The 17,521-nt window shown below is 39.0% G+C and overlaps 2 protein-coding genes across 4 annotated transcripts; one reads left to right on the top strand and one right to left on the bottom strand.

Moving 5' to 3' along the window:
- Nucleotides 1–1,100: 1,100 nt before the first annotated feature.
- LOC104104764 (asparagine--tRNA ligase, cytoplasmic 2) lies at nt 1,101–4,132 on the top strand. Of its 3 annotated transcripts, none has more exons than XM_033658329.2 (9): nt 1,101–1,403; nt 1,479–1,598; nt 1,688–1,924; nt 2,227–2,811; nt 2,900–3,085; nt 3,174–3,238; nt 3,319–3,448; nt 3,583–3,641; nt 3,730–4,132. In XM_033658329.2, the coding sequence occupies exons 1-9, from the start codon at nt 1,200–1,202 to the stop codon at nt 3,911–3,913; spliced, it is 1,770 nt and encodes a 589-aa protein (XP_033514220.1). In that variant the 5' UTR covers nt 1,101–1,199; the 3' UTR covers nt 3,914–4,132. The 3 variants fall into 3 exon arrangements, with proteins under 3 accessions (XP_033514220.1, XP_033514219.1, XP_009611213.1); XM_033658328.2 differs by having other exon boundaries at nt 1,101–1,406; XM_009612918.4 differs by having other exon boundaries at nt 1,103–1,598.
- On the bottom strand, nt 3,934–5,017 carry LOC104104763 (cysteine-rich repeat secretory protein 55-like). Its single transcript, XM_009612917.4, has one exon. It carries the CDS (start codon nt 4,956–4,958, stop codon nt 4,173–4,175), a length of 786 nt encoding a protein of 261 aa, XP_009611212.1. The 5' UTR covers nt 4,959–5,017; the 3' UTR covers nt 3,934–4,172.
- Between the last annotated feature and the right edge of the window lie 12,504 nt (nt 5,018–17,521).

Below are 17,521 nucleotides of genomic sequence, written 5' to 3'. Positions count from 1 at the left end.
ATGACAGTTTCTTTTTCTTTTATTCTTTTATAATAAGCAAGCTAAAATACAAACTGAAAATCCTTAACCAGTAATAGAAATTCAGTTAACATAAATTATGGATATAGTTTTGCTTCAGTTACCAAGTTAAATAATTTATTTGAGCATAAAGGTATCAAGAGCTATTCAGATCTGCCTAGTCCTACCCCAAAAATCAGTTATGATGACGTTGAAGCTTAGGTTGCTAAAAAAAGTGCTTCATTATAAGTCTAAGTAGTGTCGTTATTTCTTAAGGATTGTTGAGAGAAATAGAGAATGCTATTAAGTGTTGCTGAGATTTAGGGAAATAAGAAATTAGGGGTTCAAATAATGGAAGAGATACTTTATATACATAGGGGTAAAACTATAAATATAATAATTCTTAACGGGTTAACAATTTATCCGATAAAAAAATTGAGTAATCCGCCCTTGAACCGATAAACCGTTACTTATAAAATTTTAATTCGTTCACCAAACGTTAATTCTATAACCCGATACCTACGGTTCGATTTTGAGCAGTCCTAATTAAAGTCCAGAAACTACTATAATAAAAACTGCACAAGACATTAGATATAGACCAAAATTCGCAAAATATTACACCAAAAACTACACCAGACACCAAAAATAAAATACAAATAGCAAAGTTACAATAATCATACCTCCAAATATGAGTTCCCTTTTAATATTTTTTAAATTCTGATTGTTAGATTTAATGGACTAAAAGTGCTCTTTTTAAATAAATTTAAAACGCAAAACTACTCAAAGGTATATCAAATGGACTATTTTAGAGTTTACTACCAAACATAAGGGACCATTTTTGTCATTGTTTGCAAAAGTTGTTAAAACGGGTAAATAATCGATGTTAAGAAAAACGGTTAACGGTAGGAGCATGGGAACTCCCGCGAGTTTCCGACTTTTGAAGAATACCAAACCTTAGCCTCCTTCTTTAATCCATATCTCCATGGCAAGACCTACAGACTATCCCTTTCCTTCTTCCCCAAACTTCCCAACACCCTCTTCTTTCATCTTCCTCCTAATTTTGATTCTTCTCAAGCAAAGAATCAAAATTCCTCCATGTTTCTTCAATATAAACCCCTACCCACTAGTCAAACCCCATCAACACTACACCTCCAACAACTGTACATTTTTCTCGTTCTTAGTCAAAGTTTTTTATTAAAAAAATGGCGTCAGAACAAGCTCCGGTTGAAATGCCAGCCACCTTTTCGAAATACACGAAAAGGGTGATGTTGAAAATTATATTAGGACGCGATGATGGTGGGGTTGGGTTGATAGGTCAGAGGATTGTAATTGGGGGGTGGGTTAAATCCTCTATGGAGATCAGAAAACAACCTGTAACGCCACCACCAGCGGCCCCTGCTCCTCAGGTGGTGAGTCCAAACGATGTTACCTGTTCTGAGGTTTTTCAATCTCGGATTCCACTAATTAGGTCTATTATGAAGGTTTTTGGGGCAGGGGAATATCGTGTACGTGAAAAACTGGATGCTGTTATTCGAAAAGCACCTCAGCCCTCAATCTCAATATTGCAAGTTAGTGATGGTTCTTGTGTGCCCAGTCTTCAGGTACATTCTATGATATGATCTCTTTCTGTTTGTCAAAATGTCTCTTTCAGAATGGTTTCTGTATCTGAGGCTCATGATTCATTTCTCAGGTTCTTGTGAACTCAGCACTAGCGAATCCGTGCCAAGTTATGCCAACTGGAACATGTGTATTAATTGAAGGTATATTGCAGCAGCCATCAGTGCAGGGGAAACATTATGTTGAGCTGCAAGCAGAGAAAATCTTACATCTTGGTTTGGTAGATGAATCTAAGTATCCATTATCCAAAAAACGATTGCCTCTGGAATCTTTAAGAGATTGTTCCCACTTTCGGCCACGGACAACAACGGTGATATTCACTATTACATTTTGCTTGCTTTTTTATTCTCTCATGTTAGGTGCCTCTCTCTTGAATTAATTGCTAATTAAGGTCTTTAGGAGTTTCGTGTACAGTTGAATAAAATTGGATTGGTACCTCATACTTTCTGGTAGGGATAACTTTATATTAAACCTTTTAATTATGGATCTTGAAATTAGAGTACAATATAATTTCTCAAATCAAAATTGGAACTTCTTTAATCAGTTCATTTTAAGTTATTTAGTGAGCTTATGTATCCTCTTTTATCTGGATTCTCTTCTTTTAATTTGCAGGTGGCATCTGTCATGCGAATTCATAATTCCCTTACTTGGGCAACTCATGCCTTCTTCCAAGATCACGGGTTCCTTCATGTTCAAGTACCCATAATTACAAGCACTGATTCTGAAGGTTTTAGTGAGAAATTTCTTGTTACAACTCTTCTTAGCAAGGGGAAAAAGGATGATCAAATTAGTCCCACCGAAAATGCTGGAGTCAGTGTTGAAGCCATCCGGGCTTCTATCAAAGAAAAAACTAAGAAAGTTGAAGAACTTAGCAGAACTAACAGCAACAAGGAAGCCTTACTTGCTGCACAGCAGGACCTGAAGAAAACAAATGAGCTAGTATCACAGCTGGAAGCTAGGCAAAAAGCAAAATCTGGAGTCACAATTGAAACCAGAAAATTTGACTTCTCTAAAGATTTCTTTACACGCCAGACTTATCTAACAGTTTCCGGTCGTCTTCATCTTGAGAGTCAAGCCTGTGCTCTAGGAAATGTCTACTCATTTGGCCCCAGATTTAAAGCAGAGAAATTAGAGTCCAAAAAGTCATTAGCTGAGACATGGATGGTAGATGTTGAAATGGCCTTCTCAGAGTTAGAGGTATAACTTCTAGTGTATAATTGCAGGGGGATATTTCCCATGTTTCTCTTGTTCATTACTAAGTTTGCTACTTTTGCCACAATTTCAGGATGCCATGGATTGCGCAAACGACTTTTTGAAGTTTGTATGCAAAAGGATTCTAGAGGGTTGCGTGGAAGATCTACAATTTGTCTTGAAAAGAATAGACAAATCTGTTATGGAGCGCCTCCAATTTACCATATCAAGTTCATTTGAGAGGATTTCTTATGCCAAAGCCATAGAAATTCTGAGACAGGTAATATTCATTTTGTCATGATTTCTTGAATGTCTGGCAAAATCTTTAAAAATGGGTACTTCATAGTCGTGTAATGGTATGAGAACAGGTTGCTGGGAAGAAGTTTCAAAGTAAGATAGAATTGGGAGTTTCTTTGACCGAAGAACATGAAAGGTACGACTAGAAGCTTTCCAGGATAAATTAGATAAGAGTAAGGCCAATATTTCTCATTAATTTCTTATCTGTGGTTGCAGCTATTTGGTTGATGAGATATATAAAAAACCAGTCATTGTATACAACCATCCAAAAGAACTTAAGCCATTTTATGTCCGTTTGAATGATGATGGCAAAACAGTTGCAACATTTGATGTGATTCTACCAAAGGTAATATAGAACAATTTGATTAGGGGTTACAGCCCCTTAAAGAATAGAGGTTGTCTACTATTACTAATTCATGTGATAATAATCCTAGCAGCAATCTCCATTGGTAATTAAGCTTAACATCAATTTATCTGCAGGTGGGAGCTCTGATTAGGGGAAGCCAAAGTGAAGAACGGTTCAATGTGTTGAGCTCAAGGTAACAAATTCACTTTGAATATTCAGATGAATTGCTTTTACCCCTTCATAGATATTGTGCTAATTCGTTCAAGTTTATTTGTTGGCAGAATGAAGGAACTGGGCTTGCAAAAACAGCAGTACGAATGGTATCTAGATCTATGCAGGCATGGCTCTGCCAAAACCTCTGGTTTCAGCCTAATGCTTGAACCTTTGGTGCTTTATGCCACTGGCCTGAATGATGTCAAAGATGTTGTACCTTTTGCTAGAAGTTTCGGCAGAGCCAATAACTAAGTCCTTAGGGAAAAAGGATATGCCACCAAATTAATGAATGTACATTCAAAAGCTTGTAACTTGAATACAACAATGTGTAATATACCTCAAGTACATACTAGTATAGCTTTTCTCTGAGCAGACAAAACATTTGTTGAACTGTCTGCACTGAGCTTGCTCATACACTTGTAATTATTGGAAATGTGAATGTTACAATGAAAACACAAACAAGTAAAAACATTTCATGTTCTTAATACATAAAGCACTACACAACAACCGACTAAGATCTGGAAACTTTCATTGTGTAGTATTTCATTGACACATTGGCTAATTTCTCTTTCGGATCTAAGGGAAAGAAAAATGGGTAGAGTTCATAACGAACGTAGCAACTGCTATACAGGATTCGACATCCTTTCCTGTTTAAGCAAGTAGTGGGGAAATTGCCAACTGCTATGGCCAGGCATTGAGCACAGTCTATCTCGGGTATGTCCCTTGTGCATTGCATCAAGGCATATAGAGTAAGAAAAGGTGATAGTTTACTCTTGCCTTTTCCGAGCCCTTTGTTCTTTGGCACAATGGCCTCTGCAGTTATTTGATTATTTAGTTGCACTAGTTTCTTATTGAAGAAGTCAGTATCAGATACAAAGTCGACATTGTAGTAGAATATACCAGGAGTTGTTTCAACTTGTCCCAAAAAGTTCTTAGTGTTGTACCTCAAGAAGCAAAAGTCATACCAAATTCTGGCATCAGTTTGATCTGGACAGCGTTTTCGGATCTCCTTTGCTGCGTCTTTGATGCAATTTAAGCAGTCATTGCTGCTAATATCTCCTCTGCATTGGTACAGGCCATAGACTTGGTTCGTAGCATCACCATAGGAGGTAGTACTGAAGCTATCTTTAGCAGAAACTGATAATAATTTAGCCAACACCTTTCCAATATTTGCTGATGTTTTAGCATTATTGAATTTGGTTGCATCATCGCAAAAATTGCCCAGAGGATCGACAGACACTGCAGTGCAAATGCAGAAGAGAAGTATGAGAAGAAAACTATAGTGTAAGAAAGCCATGGCTTCTCTTGCATTTCTCCCAAGATTGTAGTACCCTTTTTATACAAGTTGGCAACTGGTTGTGGGTGGAGGATGACCTGGAAAAATAAGTTGACCTCTTACTCCTAATTTATGATGTTGGTTATATTCTAATTATCTATAACATAATCATAGGTGAAACCAGAATCTAAAGTCAGAGCGATAATGATTTTACTATATGTATACGTTTTAACTTGTTTTTTCTTTTTTGCTGCAAATGTACACAGTTTGAACCAAAAGTAATAGGTTCAGTAGAATTTTACCTATAGAATCCGCCTATGAGGATAATGTTGTATACTAGTTATCCGAAGTCAGTACTATTAAATAAGTTGTTTGGCTTGTTGGCTGTTGGTATCTGATGCAGTCAAAAAAGGAGGCAAGTCATTCGCCTATTATTGACTTCATTGGCAGCACTGTCCACACTCTACCATCATGTATTCATGTCCAAAAGACTGGAAGAGTCGAGGCCCGAATCCGATGGCACTGAGGGACCACTGAGAAGCTAATCAGGAAAGAAGATATTTTCCACATTATAAAGCTTTTTTCTTCGAAATTCAAGCCTAAGATTCAATTATTTCATCAAGCACAGTAGCATCTTTTGTTAGTCATTGAATAACGAGCAATTAGTCATTATTTTCTGTAGAGACGACCAACATAAGCATAGAAAAAGCAACAGCACAACCCTATGGATAATTGTAGAAATTTGTGAATTTGCATTCTACAGCCGAGAATTTGCATGCTAAAAACATTACTGCAGTAACTAAAGCAACAAAACTTCAACACTCATCCTTTGCTGCAATTTAAAAAGTTGCTCCTCCTCAATTCTTGTTTTTATTGTTTGTGCTTGAGGATTGTTTTGAGCATCGCTGAAATTGCATACTTTTGTAGTGCAGTTCTTTTTCTTCTTTCATCTTTCTTTTTCGTCTTATGATTTTGTGCATAAAAAATACCCTTAATGACCTTGTCTTATCTGAAATCTCTTTTGAAAATATTTGATTTTGGACAATGATAGAATTTTCAGAGATTGCTCGTAAGGATTGTTACAATATTGAATAAATCATAGGTTTTAAGATATGATTTTATTTTCACTGACCAAATCTAATAGTTTTCACCGGTGAAAGTTTGTGGGGCATTTAAAGAGAGACCGATGCTTGCTATGTTTGAAAATGAATTTTAAAAATTGATATTGGTTAAAAATGATTTGGAAATGGTTCTTTGGAAGAGCTCATAGATCCCGTAAGACCAATAAAGCTCTTGATACCACTGTTAGTTTTTTTAAAGGCTGGGCATCAAAAATATTAGAAATATGGATTGAAAATGTCTCTACTTTTTTATTAAACATAGAGGGCTTTAAATAGCCAACCTGAGAGCATAATATGCAAAAAAAATTGCATAACAAGAATTCAAAAATTCTGAAACATCTCAACAAACCTAAAAAATCTAACATAAATTTAAATTCTAACAAGTAGATTTATCCTAAAACTAAATAACTTATTATGCTAAAAAAATTACTGCAGTAACCGAAAGCAACAAAACTTTAACAGAGCTAGATGGCTTTCTGTTAAAGTATGGTAAATGGTGGAAACTAAAGAGAACAAGAGGAAGAAAGAGAGCGAGAGAGAGGGGCCAAAGAGAGACAGGGGAGAGGAGAGTGCTGAATCTCATTGAGTATACCTCTTGCAAACAAAGAGAACTTTTTGCTTTCTTAATTACTTTATGTTGAAGATATACTATATTCTTTTTGCTTCAGCCTTCACGGGAACTTTTCTTGAAAAACTTTCTTTACATATATCATCAGTGCCCTAAATAAGGCCACTCTAGTGCCAAATTGGCCCTATTACTTTATCTCATGAGTATAGTTCGAGTTTTATGCAGAATTCATGATGCTAATCAACTTTACTTTCTGTAGCTACTCTTTTCTGCCAAGAACTTGTACAAGTGGTTAAAACCTCCAAGATTGAGATGTAAGCAGAAAACCAAGTGTCGAATATTTGATGATGAAGACATCCAGATCTCCAGTCATGTCAAGAATCAATCATCTTACGTGATCTTCTTCCTTACTTTTTTGTTTTTTTCCCATGTTAATTCTAAGATGTGATTTGTCCATTTAAAAGTGGCACTTGAATCTGAATCCAAATTTAGGAATAAAGCATTTGCTTGCTATAATAATATGAATATTACGTGTTATGATCTTACATAAGGATTTATTAGCACTTGGGGAATTCAGATGCTTGAAATTTAGAGAAATCTTAAATGTCTGTGGTGAATCAAAATTCACGGTGGATTTTGAATTGTTGGAGTTCATAACGGATATTGTAGCAACTACGTAAGAGAGCTTTGCATATTTGTGCATCTTTGGTTGTACTTGCTAATGCGGGGTTGGATTTGCCAACGGTGAAATCCAGTCGCTTGCTCCTGCTGCATTGCACCAATCCGTTTAAAGCAACAGAATTTGAGGTTTTAACGTACCCTTTTTTCCAACCCTTTGTTCTTTCGGCAACTGATTTTACCCATTAATCTCCTAGGTTCCTACCTGTGTTGAAAATATCAAGGTCTGGTACATCACCATCACTGAAACAAAAGAAATACTAGGTGTAACAAGAAGCATTAAATTAGATGAGTTCAACTTTTAAGGGCCCTTGCCACTAGTTCATTGCACTTTTTAAAATTATGGTTTCATAATTTAATATTTGTAGAAATTTTAGTGTTTTTTAAATGAATTATGTTCCAATCTAAATGATGCGTTTAGTTGGACCTATCATTTATAAATAAGCTCCATCCACTTCTGCATCTCGTTCTCCAAAGAAATTCTCGGTCTTGGATCAAATGGAGTAATACTCATACTAAGCTCTTTGATAGCTGCTTGTTAAAACAAGGTTTAAGATTCCGCATAGCTGCATCCTGAAACAACTTAAGCAATCTTGGCCGGGGGCGGATCCAGCATAGTTGATATATGTATACGGTCAAAATAGTTTTGCCCTTCATGTAATTAGTCGAGATTAGAATATGATGGACCGAGGGTCATCATCGTAATATCAAGATAAGATCTAAAGCCAGGTTATCGATCTCAAGAGTCAGGGACCGATCAATACCGAGTTCGAGTCCTAATCGAACTATGATGTGAAGTGGTGTTATCGAGCTCGAGATTCAGCCCGATCAATACCGAGCTCGAATCAATATCGAGCTCGAGTCAATACCGAGATCGGCCCATATCGAGCTCGAGATCCAAGACCGACCAAGATCGAGCTAAGAGACAAAGAGTCGTTGTAGCCGCATTAGGGGAGAGAATCTCGGCTGGAATTAAGGAAAGACTAATTAACTAATCTATCATGGGATCCCCACTATGTATTTTTAATTATATCCAAAGTACGATTCCTCTACTATATAAAGAGTGGCTATCATTTCTGTAAGGGACATTCAACATTCAAGATTCAGACATTAATACACTCTCACATTTCAAAGATTATTACACTGATATATAGTAGAGATTATCCTTTTTTGAGTTTTGAACATTGATTCATCTTGCTCGTTTATAAATCATTCTCTATTCAATTTGGTTAGTATTTCATTCTTTTTTTACAGTCAATATTCGATATATATTTCTACTTACTTTTTCAATTTGTATCAAGTTATATCACGTATCCTTAGAACTACATATAAATTCAATTCTATCCGTTTTTCGGGTAAACAGTTTGGCGCCCACCGTAGGGCTAAGGATAATAGTGGTTATTTGGTACGAATCTCTATAAAATACACTATTTCATGCTTGTTCTTGGAAGTGTCTTCGATTTCAGGTTAAAAATGACAAACTCTCAAATAATGGCCCTACCTATCGACAACGAAGTTGGCCTTCAAGATGAGAATAACAACCTAACTCCCGGGGATGAAATGCCACTCGTCGACCCTGTTGGAACTCGGGCCGTAGATCCAATCGACGTTAATTCACATGTGGCCATTGAGGCGAACCATCGTTCCGACCCAGAAAAAAAAATTCATGGTGGAACTCGATCTGCAGTTCGAAATACACAAAACGCTGGAGAGGACGGGATCAGCCTGCGTATGATTTTCGAAATGTTGCAAGCTCAACAAGTAGCGATAGCCCAGTTGCAGAGCCAAACCCAGGCACCAAGCAGGCTCGAGCCCAGTCCACCCCAAGAAGTCACCCACAAAACGGGGCCAGCTATAGTGAGGTCAAATGAATAAGAATCGGGGACTAATCCCGAAATTATTAAGATGCTCGAAGAATTGACAAAATAAATAGAATCAGGAGAAAGGAAGATTGAAGCAAACGACCAAAAGGTGGAAACTTATAACTCCAGGGTTGATTAGATCCCGGGGGCACTACTAATATTGAAGGGCTTGGATTCCAAAAAGTTCATGCAAAAGCCTTTCCCCCTGAGCGCGGCTCCAAAACCGATACCCAAGAAGTTCCGCATGCTCAAAATTCCTAAATACAATGGAACGACCGACCCCTACGAACACGTCACCTCTTACACATGTGCCATCAAAGGGAACGATCTAGAAGATGACGAGATCGAATCCGTATTATTAAAGAAGTTTGATGAAACCTTGTCAAAGGGAGCAATGATATGGTATCATAATTTACCGCCTAACTCTATCGATTCTTTTTCTATGCATGCAAATTCCTTTATAAAAGCACATGCCATAGCTATAAAGGTCGAAACCAGAAAATCAAATCTTTTTAAGGTAAGGCAAAAAGGTAACGAAATGCTAAGAGAGTTTGTATCTCGTTTCCAAATGGAACGAATGGATGTACCACCAGTCACGGACGATTGGGCTGTTCAAGCTTTCAGTCAAGGACTGAACGAACGAAGCTCGATGGCTTCACGACAATTGAAGAAAAACTTAATAGAATACCCTGCCATTACCTGGGCCGATATACACAATAGGTATCAATCAAAAATCGGAGTGGAAGATGGTCAGTTCGGAGTTCCTTCGGAGCCTATTTATCCAGCTAGGAACGTCGAAAGAACCAAGGGAGACACCGATTGCGGGCCAGCGTCAAGCAGGGATCGATATCGGCCATATAACGAAAATTGGAGGAGCATCGGACCCGGTCGGAATCATGTGAGAAACGAAAGAAGAAATGATCAAGGTCGAAATAATCATCGGTCATGACCAAAAACGACTTCGACAGGGCCGTCAGGAAGCACCGAGGCTATCGGGCCTACCAATTGGAATGTAACTCACCTAAAAGCGATACCACTACTGAGGTACGACCCCCGTTCATTTCTCTTTTTGATGCTTCAAAACTAACAATTGTAGGTAACTTAGAACAACGGTTCGGTGTTAAATGTTGCGTCAATAGTATCCGAGGCTTCTCTATCTGATCAACCTCGAATACAGGGGGGCGTCGCCCTCGGATATCAGCTGCAGCAAAGAAAAAGATTTACGTTAAAAGGACTTCGAGAAGACAAGATTATTGTACGGGCCAAACGGTCAAATGAACTGTGCCCGCGTAGATTGCTCAAGCCTTAAGCATAAAACATGTACGCATGTAAGATTATTTCACACAAGAATGAAAAGAGGCCCCTCCAAGAATTTATTGCATCCGATTTCTATGGATCTATCGAGCCCAAGGGCTGCCATTAATTTGAGTTTGAGAAATCATTCTCACTCGACTACAAAGCCCAAGGGCTACCTTATTTCGAGTTCGAGCAACTCCTCACTCGACCACTAAGCCTCAGGGCTACTCTTATTTCGAGTTTGAGCAAATCCTCACTCGACCATTAAGCCTAAGAGCTACTCTTACTTCGAGTTCGAGCAAACACTCGCTCGACCATAAAGCCTAAGGGCTACATTAACTCGAGTTCGAGCAAACACTCACTCGACCATAAGGCCTAAGGGCTACATTACTTCGAGTTCGAGCAAACACTCACCCGACCATTAAGCCTAAGGGCTACATTAGTTTGAGTTCGAGAAAACACTCACTCGACCATTAAGCCTAATGGCTACTCTTACTTCAAGTTCGAGCAAACACTCACTCGACCATTAAGCCTAAGGGCTACATTAACTCGAGTTCGAGCAAACACTCACTCGACCATAAGGCCTAAGGGCTACATTACTTCGAGTTTGAGCAAACACTCACTCAACCATTAAGACTAAGGGTTACATTAGTTCGAGTTCGAGAAAACACTCACTCGACCATAAGGCCTAAGGGCTACATTACTTTGAGTTCGAACAAACACTCACTCGACCATCTCAGCTCAAGATCGAATATTCTCAGCTTTCCCTTGTTCGGGAATCACGATCAGAACTCCCTTGTTAACCTTCGCCGATTCAGAGGATTGTTGTATCACAACATTGGCCCCCACACAAGCTAACTCCTCTTCTTCTTCTTCGGGCTCATCCCTTAATTGGCGGATCGAGTCCAAAGGCATGATATCGGAGCCCCCCTTAGGTTTGCGAGTTCTCTTCATCGAGTTTTTCTTGTCTGAGACCGGGGAACTCAGTGCATCTTTTCTTTTCCTCTCTTTAACCTACTTTGGGTTAGGGACCTCTTCGTCACTAGATGGGGGTCTCATAACAACATCTTTCCTGAGTTCTTCAAAGGAAGAAAGGGGGGTGAGTAAGTGAAGAAGATCGAGCTACAAACAAACTGAGAAAGAGACTTACCATGACTACGGGACTCCCATCGACCCTTTGATAGTTCCACCGAAGCACACTCAGAGTACGGTCTATACAGCACGAGACCTTCAACCCATTGTTTAAGGCCCGGGATCGGTTCCGGTATCTGAGCCACAGTTGTAACAGAAAAGAAAGAGTGGATCAAGAAAATAAAAGGCGGCCCCATATTAAAATGCTTCAAAAGAGGTAAATACTCACGGCTCATATTCCATTTCTCAGGAAACGGCGTGTCAGCGGCAGAAATCAGGTTCAAGGTTTTGACTCTAACAAACCGGCCCATCCAACCTCGGTCACGAGTTTCATCTGTACTTGAGAACGAAACTTTAGTGGCTCGACGAGCTAACCTGATCAGCCCTCCTCGATAGATTCGGGGACTATAAAGGCACATAAGGTGATCGAGGGTGAAAAGACACCCCTCGATTTTTCTTGAGAAGAATCGGAGAAGAATCACTATTCTCCAAAATGAAGGATGAATTTGGACGAGGGTCACGTCATATCTTTTACAAAAAGCGACGATGACGGGATCTAATGGACCCAGCATGAAAGGGTAAGTATAAACACTTAAGAACCCTTCCACGTGGGTAGTAATTGATTTTTCGGGGGATAGGACTACCACGTGCTTGTCGCCCCAGTTGCATTCCTTTTTTAACTTTTCGAGAATTTTCTCGATGATTGAACATTGGTACCTCAAGACCGGCTCACATAGGCCAGGTACCAAAGAGGGTTTTTCGACTTTTAAATCAATGACAGTCGAGCACCCTACCGGAATGAACTCCTCGGGGCAGGGCTCCACCTCATCCTCACCGCTGGTAGGCCGCGATGAAGAAACGACCTCTTTTTGCGGCACCGTTTTGAAGGTTTTCGCCATTAATGAATAAAGGAAAAGAGAATTGGGTTTGTTTGTGATGTAAAGTATATGAAGCAGAGGGATTTTTGAAGAAGATACAAGAGTAGAGGAAAAACATTTGAGTAAAAAGTTTGGATGTGAACATAAGTTTGAATATTTATAGGCCTGATAATGACGGTTCAGAACCAGTAGTGGCCGACCAACGTTTGACAAATATTTAATGTCCTGGTAACTGGACCGATGGGACGTTTTTCGCATACGTCATAATCGGGCTCATCATTGATGTCATTGCCCACTTACTTGGAGTTCGGAAAATCATATCGTTTCTCGCCACATTCCTTTCAAGAAACGAGGGACTGTCTGTATACGGTCAAAATCGGTTTTGCCCTTCATGTAATTAGTTGAGATTGGAACATGATGGACTGAGGGTCGTCATCTTAATATCAAGATAAGATCTGAAGCTGGGTTATCGAGCTCAAGAGTCAGGGATCGATCAATACCGAGCTCGAAGTCAATATCGAGTTCGAGTCCTAATCGAACTATGATGTGAAGTGGTGTTATCGAGCTCGAGATCCAGACCGATCAATACCGAGCTCGAATCGATATCGAGCTCGAGTCAATACTGAGATCGGCCCATATCGAGCTCGAGTCAACATCGAGCTCGAGATCCAAGACAGACCAAGATCGAGCTAAGAGACAAAGAGCCGTTGTAGCCGCATTAGGGGAGAAAATCTCGGCGGGAATTAAACTAATCTATCATGGGATTCCCACTATGTATTTTTAATTATATCCAAAGTAGGATTCCTCCACTATATGAAAAGTGGCTATCATTTCTGTAAGGGACATTCAACATTCAAGATTCAGACATTAATACACTCTCACATTTCAAAGATTATTACACTGATATATAGTAGAGATTATCCTTTTTTGAGTTTTGGACATTGATTCATCTTGCTCGTTTATAAATCATTCTCTACTCAATTTTGTTTGTATTTTATTCCTTTTTTATAGTCAATATTCGATATATATTTCTACTTACTTTTCTAATTTGTACCAAGTTATACCACGTATCCTTAGAATTACGTATAAATTCAATTCTATCCGTTTTTCGGGTAAACAATACAGTTTCAATTGAACCCATAAACTTAGAGTTTTAGGAGTCTTTTCTGTCCTCTTCTTAGTTTGTAATACATCAACCATTGGGACCCTTTTGTTCCTTTTCATTAAAGAGGGCTCCATTTCTTGTTCACTAAATTAATCATTTAAAGTCTTTTTAGTGTACTTCATTGACTTAATGGACTTTTTACTCTTTAGAAAATACATAAAAATCAAAGGGGTCTTTCTTATTCTTCTCGGGTACACCCAACAGAGAATGTTAGAAATATACCACCAAGTCCAGATTAGTACTTAGTAGTTAGTCTTTTAGGCTCAATGTTCTATTTTAGTTTATTTGTACCTGGGCTAAGCCCAATCTTCTTTTATTTGTAATTATGTAATCAGAGATGGGCTAGTGGTGCAAGTCAGTTCTTGTACACATATTAGTTGGGCCTCTCATTGTGATCGGACGGGTCATTCATTTATTTTTACATTCATCAATAATATCACCAGTTCTCTCTCGTTTGTTCTCAAACCCTAGAATAGATTTGATCGCTTTCATCTATTTTCCTGTTCTTAACATGGTATAGACCAGAATCTCGTAGATCCGTTGTTTCTCTTTCTTCCGATGCTATCCTCATCGGGTTTTGTCACAGTCATAATTTCTGGCAAAGCTGGCTAGGTCGACAGAATCTTCACTGATTAATTCATTTTTTATGGTTTCTTCTTCATGTCACGAGGATCGCTGCAATTTCTTCACTCAACTCACTGATTGCCACTTCCCATTTGCATATCAAAGCCTGGACAGTACATCTTAGGGTTTGCCTGGTGATTTTGTTGGCAATATTCTCTCATTTTTCAAGGCCGTACCTTCTCCGATTGCGAGAAGAGTTGGTATTTTCCTTAATTCTTCCTATTATCTTGTGATTCTTCACTAGAGTTACCGTTTTTAGTATTTTTGGTTGTTTCTTTAATGGCGGTGACTGTTGCATCTTTGCCTTCATCTACTTCTGATCCCACAAGTGAAACCACACCAACACATTCTCGTCTCCCGTTTCATCCTTACGATTATACACATCCTTGCCATCCTCTCTATGTTCACCCTTCCGATTTGTTGGAGGGGTTCCTTAGTTTTTGAACCCTTTGATGGCACTTGCTATGGTAGTTGGAGACGATTTATGTTGGTTGCTCTTTCTGTTAGAAATAAACTAGATTTCATCCATGGAACTACTGAGAAACCTCCTGAGGGGTCTCTTCTCCTTCGATAATGGAAGTGATGCAATGATTTGGTTATTGCATGGCTTGCCAACTCTATCACTAAACAAATCCATCACACAGTTGTGTATTTTGAGTATGTTAAGGATATCTGGAGAGAACTAGAGACTAGGTATGGGCAGGCAGATTGAGCTAGAGTTTTTGAATTAAAGAAGGAATTAGCTCACATTTGTCACGGGGCTCTTGATGTTGCCTCATATTTCAACAAAATAAAGCAACTTGGCTTCTATTTCTGAGAGTAAATGTACTTGTGGTGGTGGTGTCAAGGCAGAGGAAGAGCAACGAGTGTACCAGTTTTTGATGGGGCTGAATGATATTTATATTCAAGTGCACAACAACATCATAATGCTCAAGCCCTCTCCCTTTGTGGACAATGTGTACAACATTCTTCTGAGTGATGAGAAACAGAGAAAGGTGTCCTCTAACTCTTAATTTGCCTCAGAATCTGCTTCTTTTAATATTGATGCCTCTAAACCTCCTTATGTTCCTCGGATGAGTTTTGATTCTTCAAAGTCTATCATCTGCAAATACTGCAAATAACCTGGACATAGTATTGAGAAGTGCTACAAGCTCTATGGTTTCCCACCGAATTTCAAATTTACCAAGACTGTTGTACCTCGAATGGCATCTGCCAGTGTTGCTATTGAATCTTCCCTTGCCCCAATTTGTTCTAGTCCTTGTGTTGTCCTTGCTCAACCTGCTGCAACTGATCGGCATTCTAGGGTACCAGGTCTGACCAAAGAGCAATATTCTCAACTGATGATGCTTCTGTAATAGTCTCATGTCAGCCTAGATCCTTCTCATTCCCTCATGGCCTCTGCTCACTTTACTGGTAGGATTGCTACTCACAGTGTGTTACTTAAACCTGCCTTATTCTGACAAGTAATTAGTTCAGCTTGGATACTTGACTCTGGGGTATCTGATCATATGACTTCTCAGAAGTCTCTTCTTTTTAATCTACAACCTCTTACTATTCCTTACCTCGTTTCTCTTCCTAATGGATATAAAGTTATGTTACACTTATTGGATCTTTAAATTTGTTTTCCAACTTCACTCTTCACAATGTCCTTTATGTTCCTACTTTTCAATCTAACCTCATCTTTGTTTATTCAGCTAGTGGCAAAGTTTGATGGTATTGCTCAATTTTCTAAGGCTGTATGTGTCTTACAGGGCCCTTCTTTGAAGAAGCCACTGGTCCTTGGTAAACTAGACAAATGATTATACAAGCTGGACATTTCTCCTCGGCCTGCATCCATGCCATGTTTCTCTCATTCTATTGTTTCTTTTCCTATTGCTGGTATGTGTGCATCTACTTCTGTTTTTCCTGTTGATATTGTTTGTAATTCTTCTCATTCCATTATTAATAAAATGGATGTTCTTTGGCATTTTCGATAGGTCATGTTCCTTTCTCAAAAATGAAGCACATTTCTAATATAAATTCTTCTTTGTCTCCTAAATAGTCCTTCCCCTGTCCTATATGCACTTTGGCTAGGCAAACTAGGTTACCTTTCCCTGATAGCTCCATTCACTCCTCATATCCTTTTCAATTGATACATGTTGATATATGGGTCCCTACCACTCTCCCACATCAAGTGGTGCCACATACTTCCACACTATAGTTGATGATTATACTAGGGCTACCTGGAACCATTTTCTTGGATCCAAGAGCAATGCTTTTCATCTCCTTAAGGCTTTCTTAGCCATGGTTGAGACCAACTTTCACATCAAGGTTAATACTGTTAGGAGTGACAATGCCTTGGAGTTGGGTTCCTCCACCTCTGGTTCCAAATTCATTTTTGAAAAAGGCATCATTCACCAAACCTCTTGTCCCCACACTCCTCACGAAAATGGTATAGTTGAAAGAAAGCACTGACAATTGCTTAAAACTGCAAGAGCCTTACTTTTTTAATTCAGTTTTCCTATTTCTTTTTCGGGTGATTGCATTCTCACTGTCACTTACCTTATAAATTGGTTTTCTTCACCTTTACTGCATCACAAAAGTCCTTTTGAGATGCTCTATGGGCCTCCACCTTCCTATGGTCATCCTAGAACCTTAGGGTGCTTGTGCTATGCCACTGTTCCAAAGGTTCACGGGGATAAGTTTGGGGCTATATCTTCCCCTTATGTCTTATTGGGTTACCCTTTTGCTAAAAAGGTTATAAGTTGTATAATCTTGTCTCCAAATCTTCTTTTGTCTCCAGGGATGTTATCTTCCATGAGACTATCTTTCCTTTTTCCCAAGCTTCTTCTACTACTTCTATTATTTTTCCTCCACACTCTTCCTCTGATGATGTGTTTCCTTTTGTCCCTTCCCCTTCTCCTTCTCTCACTTCTCCTGTTTCCTCCTCCTCTTCTTTACCTTTTTCTCCATCATATATTTCTCATTTTCCTCCTTCTTCTTCCTCTCATTCTCCTACTCCTTCTACTCCCCCTGCACCTGTCAGGAAGTCTTCCAAACCTCACAATTCCCCTGGTTACCTCCAGAACTACATCTGTTTTCTCCCTTCTTGTTCCAGGTTTGTTGCTTCCCTGTCTGTTGTTGGTGCTCCTTCTGTCTTTGAACCTCAATCTTACTCCAAAGCTGCTCATGTCTATGATTGGCAGGAGGCTATGAGGGAGGAATTTAAGGCTTTGGAAGCTAATGGGACCTGTACTGTGATGCCTTTGCCCCAAGGTAAGA

This window comes from Nicotiana tomentosiformis, chromosome 1 (assembly GCF_000390325.3).
Source record: "Nicotiana tomentosiformis chromosome 1, ASM39032v3, whole genome shotgun sequence".
NCBI lineage: Eukaryota > Viridiplantae > Streptophyta > Magnoliopsida > Solanales > Solanaceae > Nicotiana > Nicotiana tomentosiformis.
Note: the sequence above shows the minus strand (reverse complement) of the source record. Positions and strands in the feature narration are given on the sequence as shown.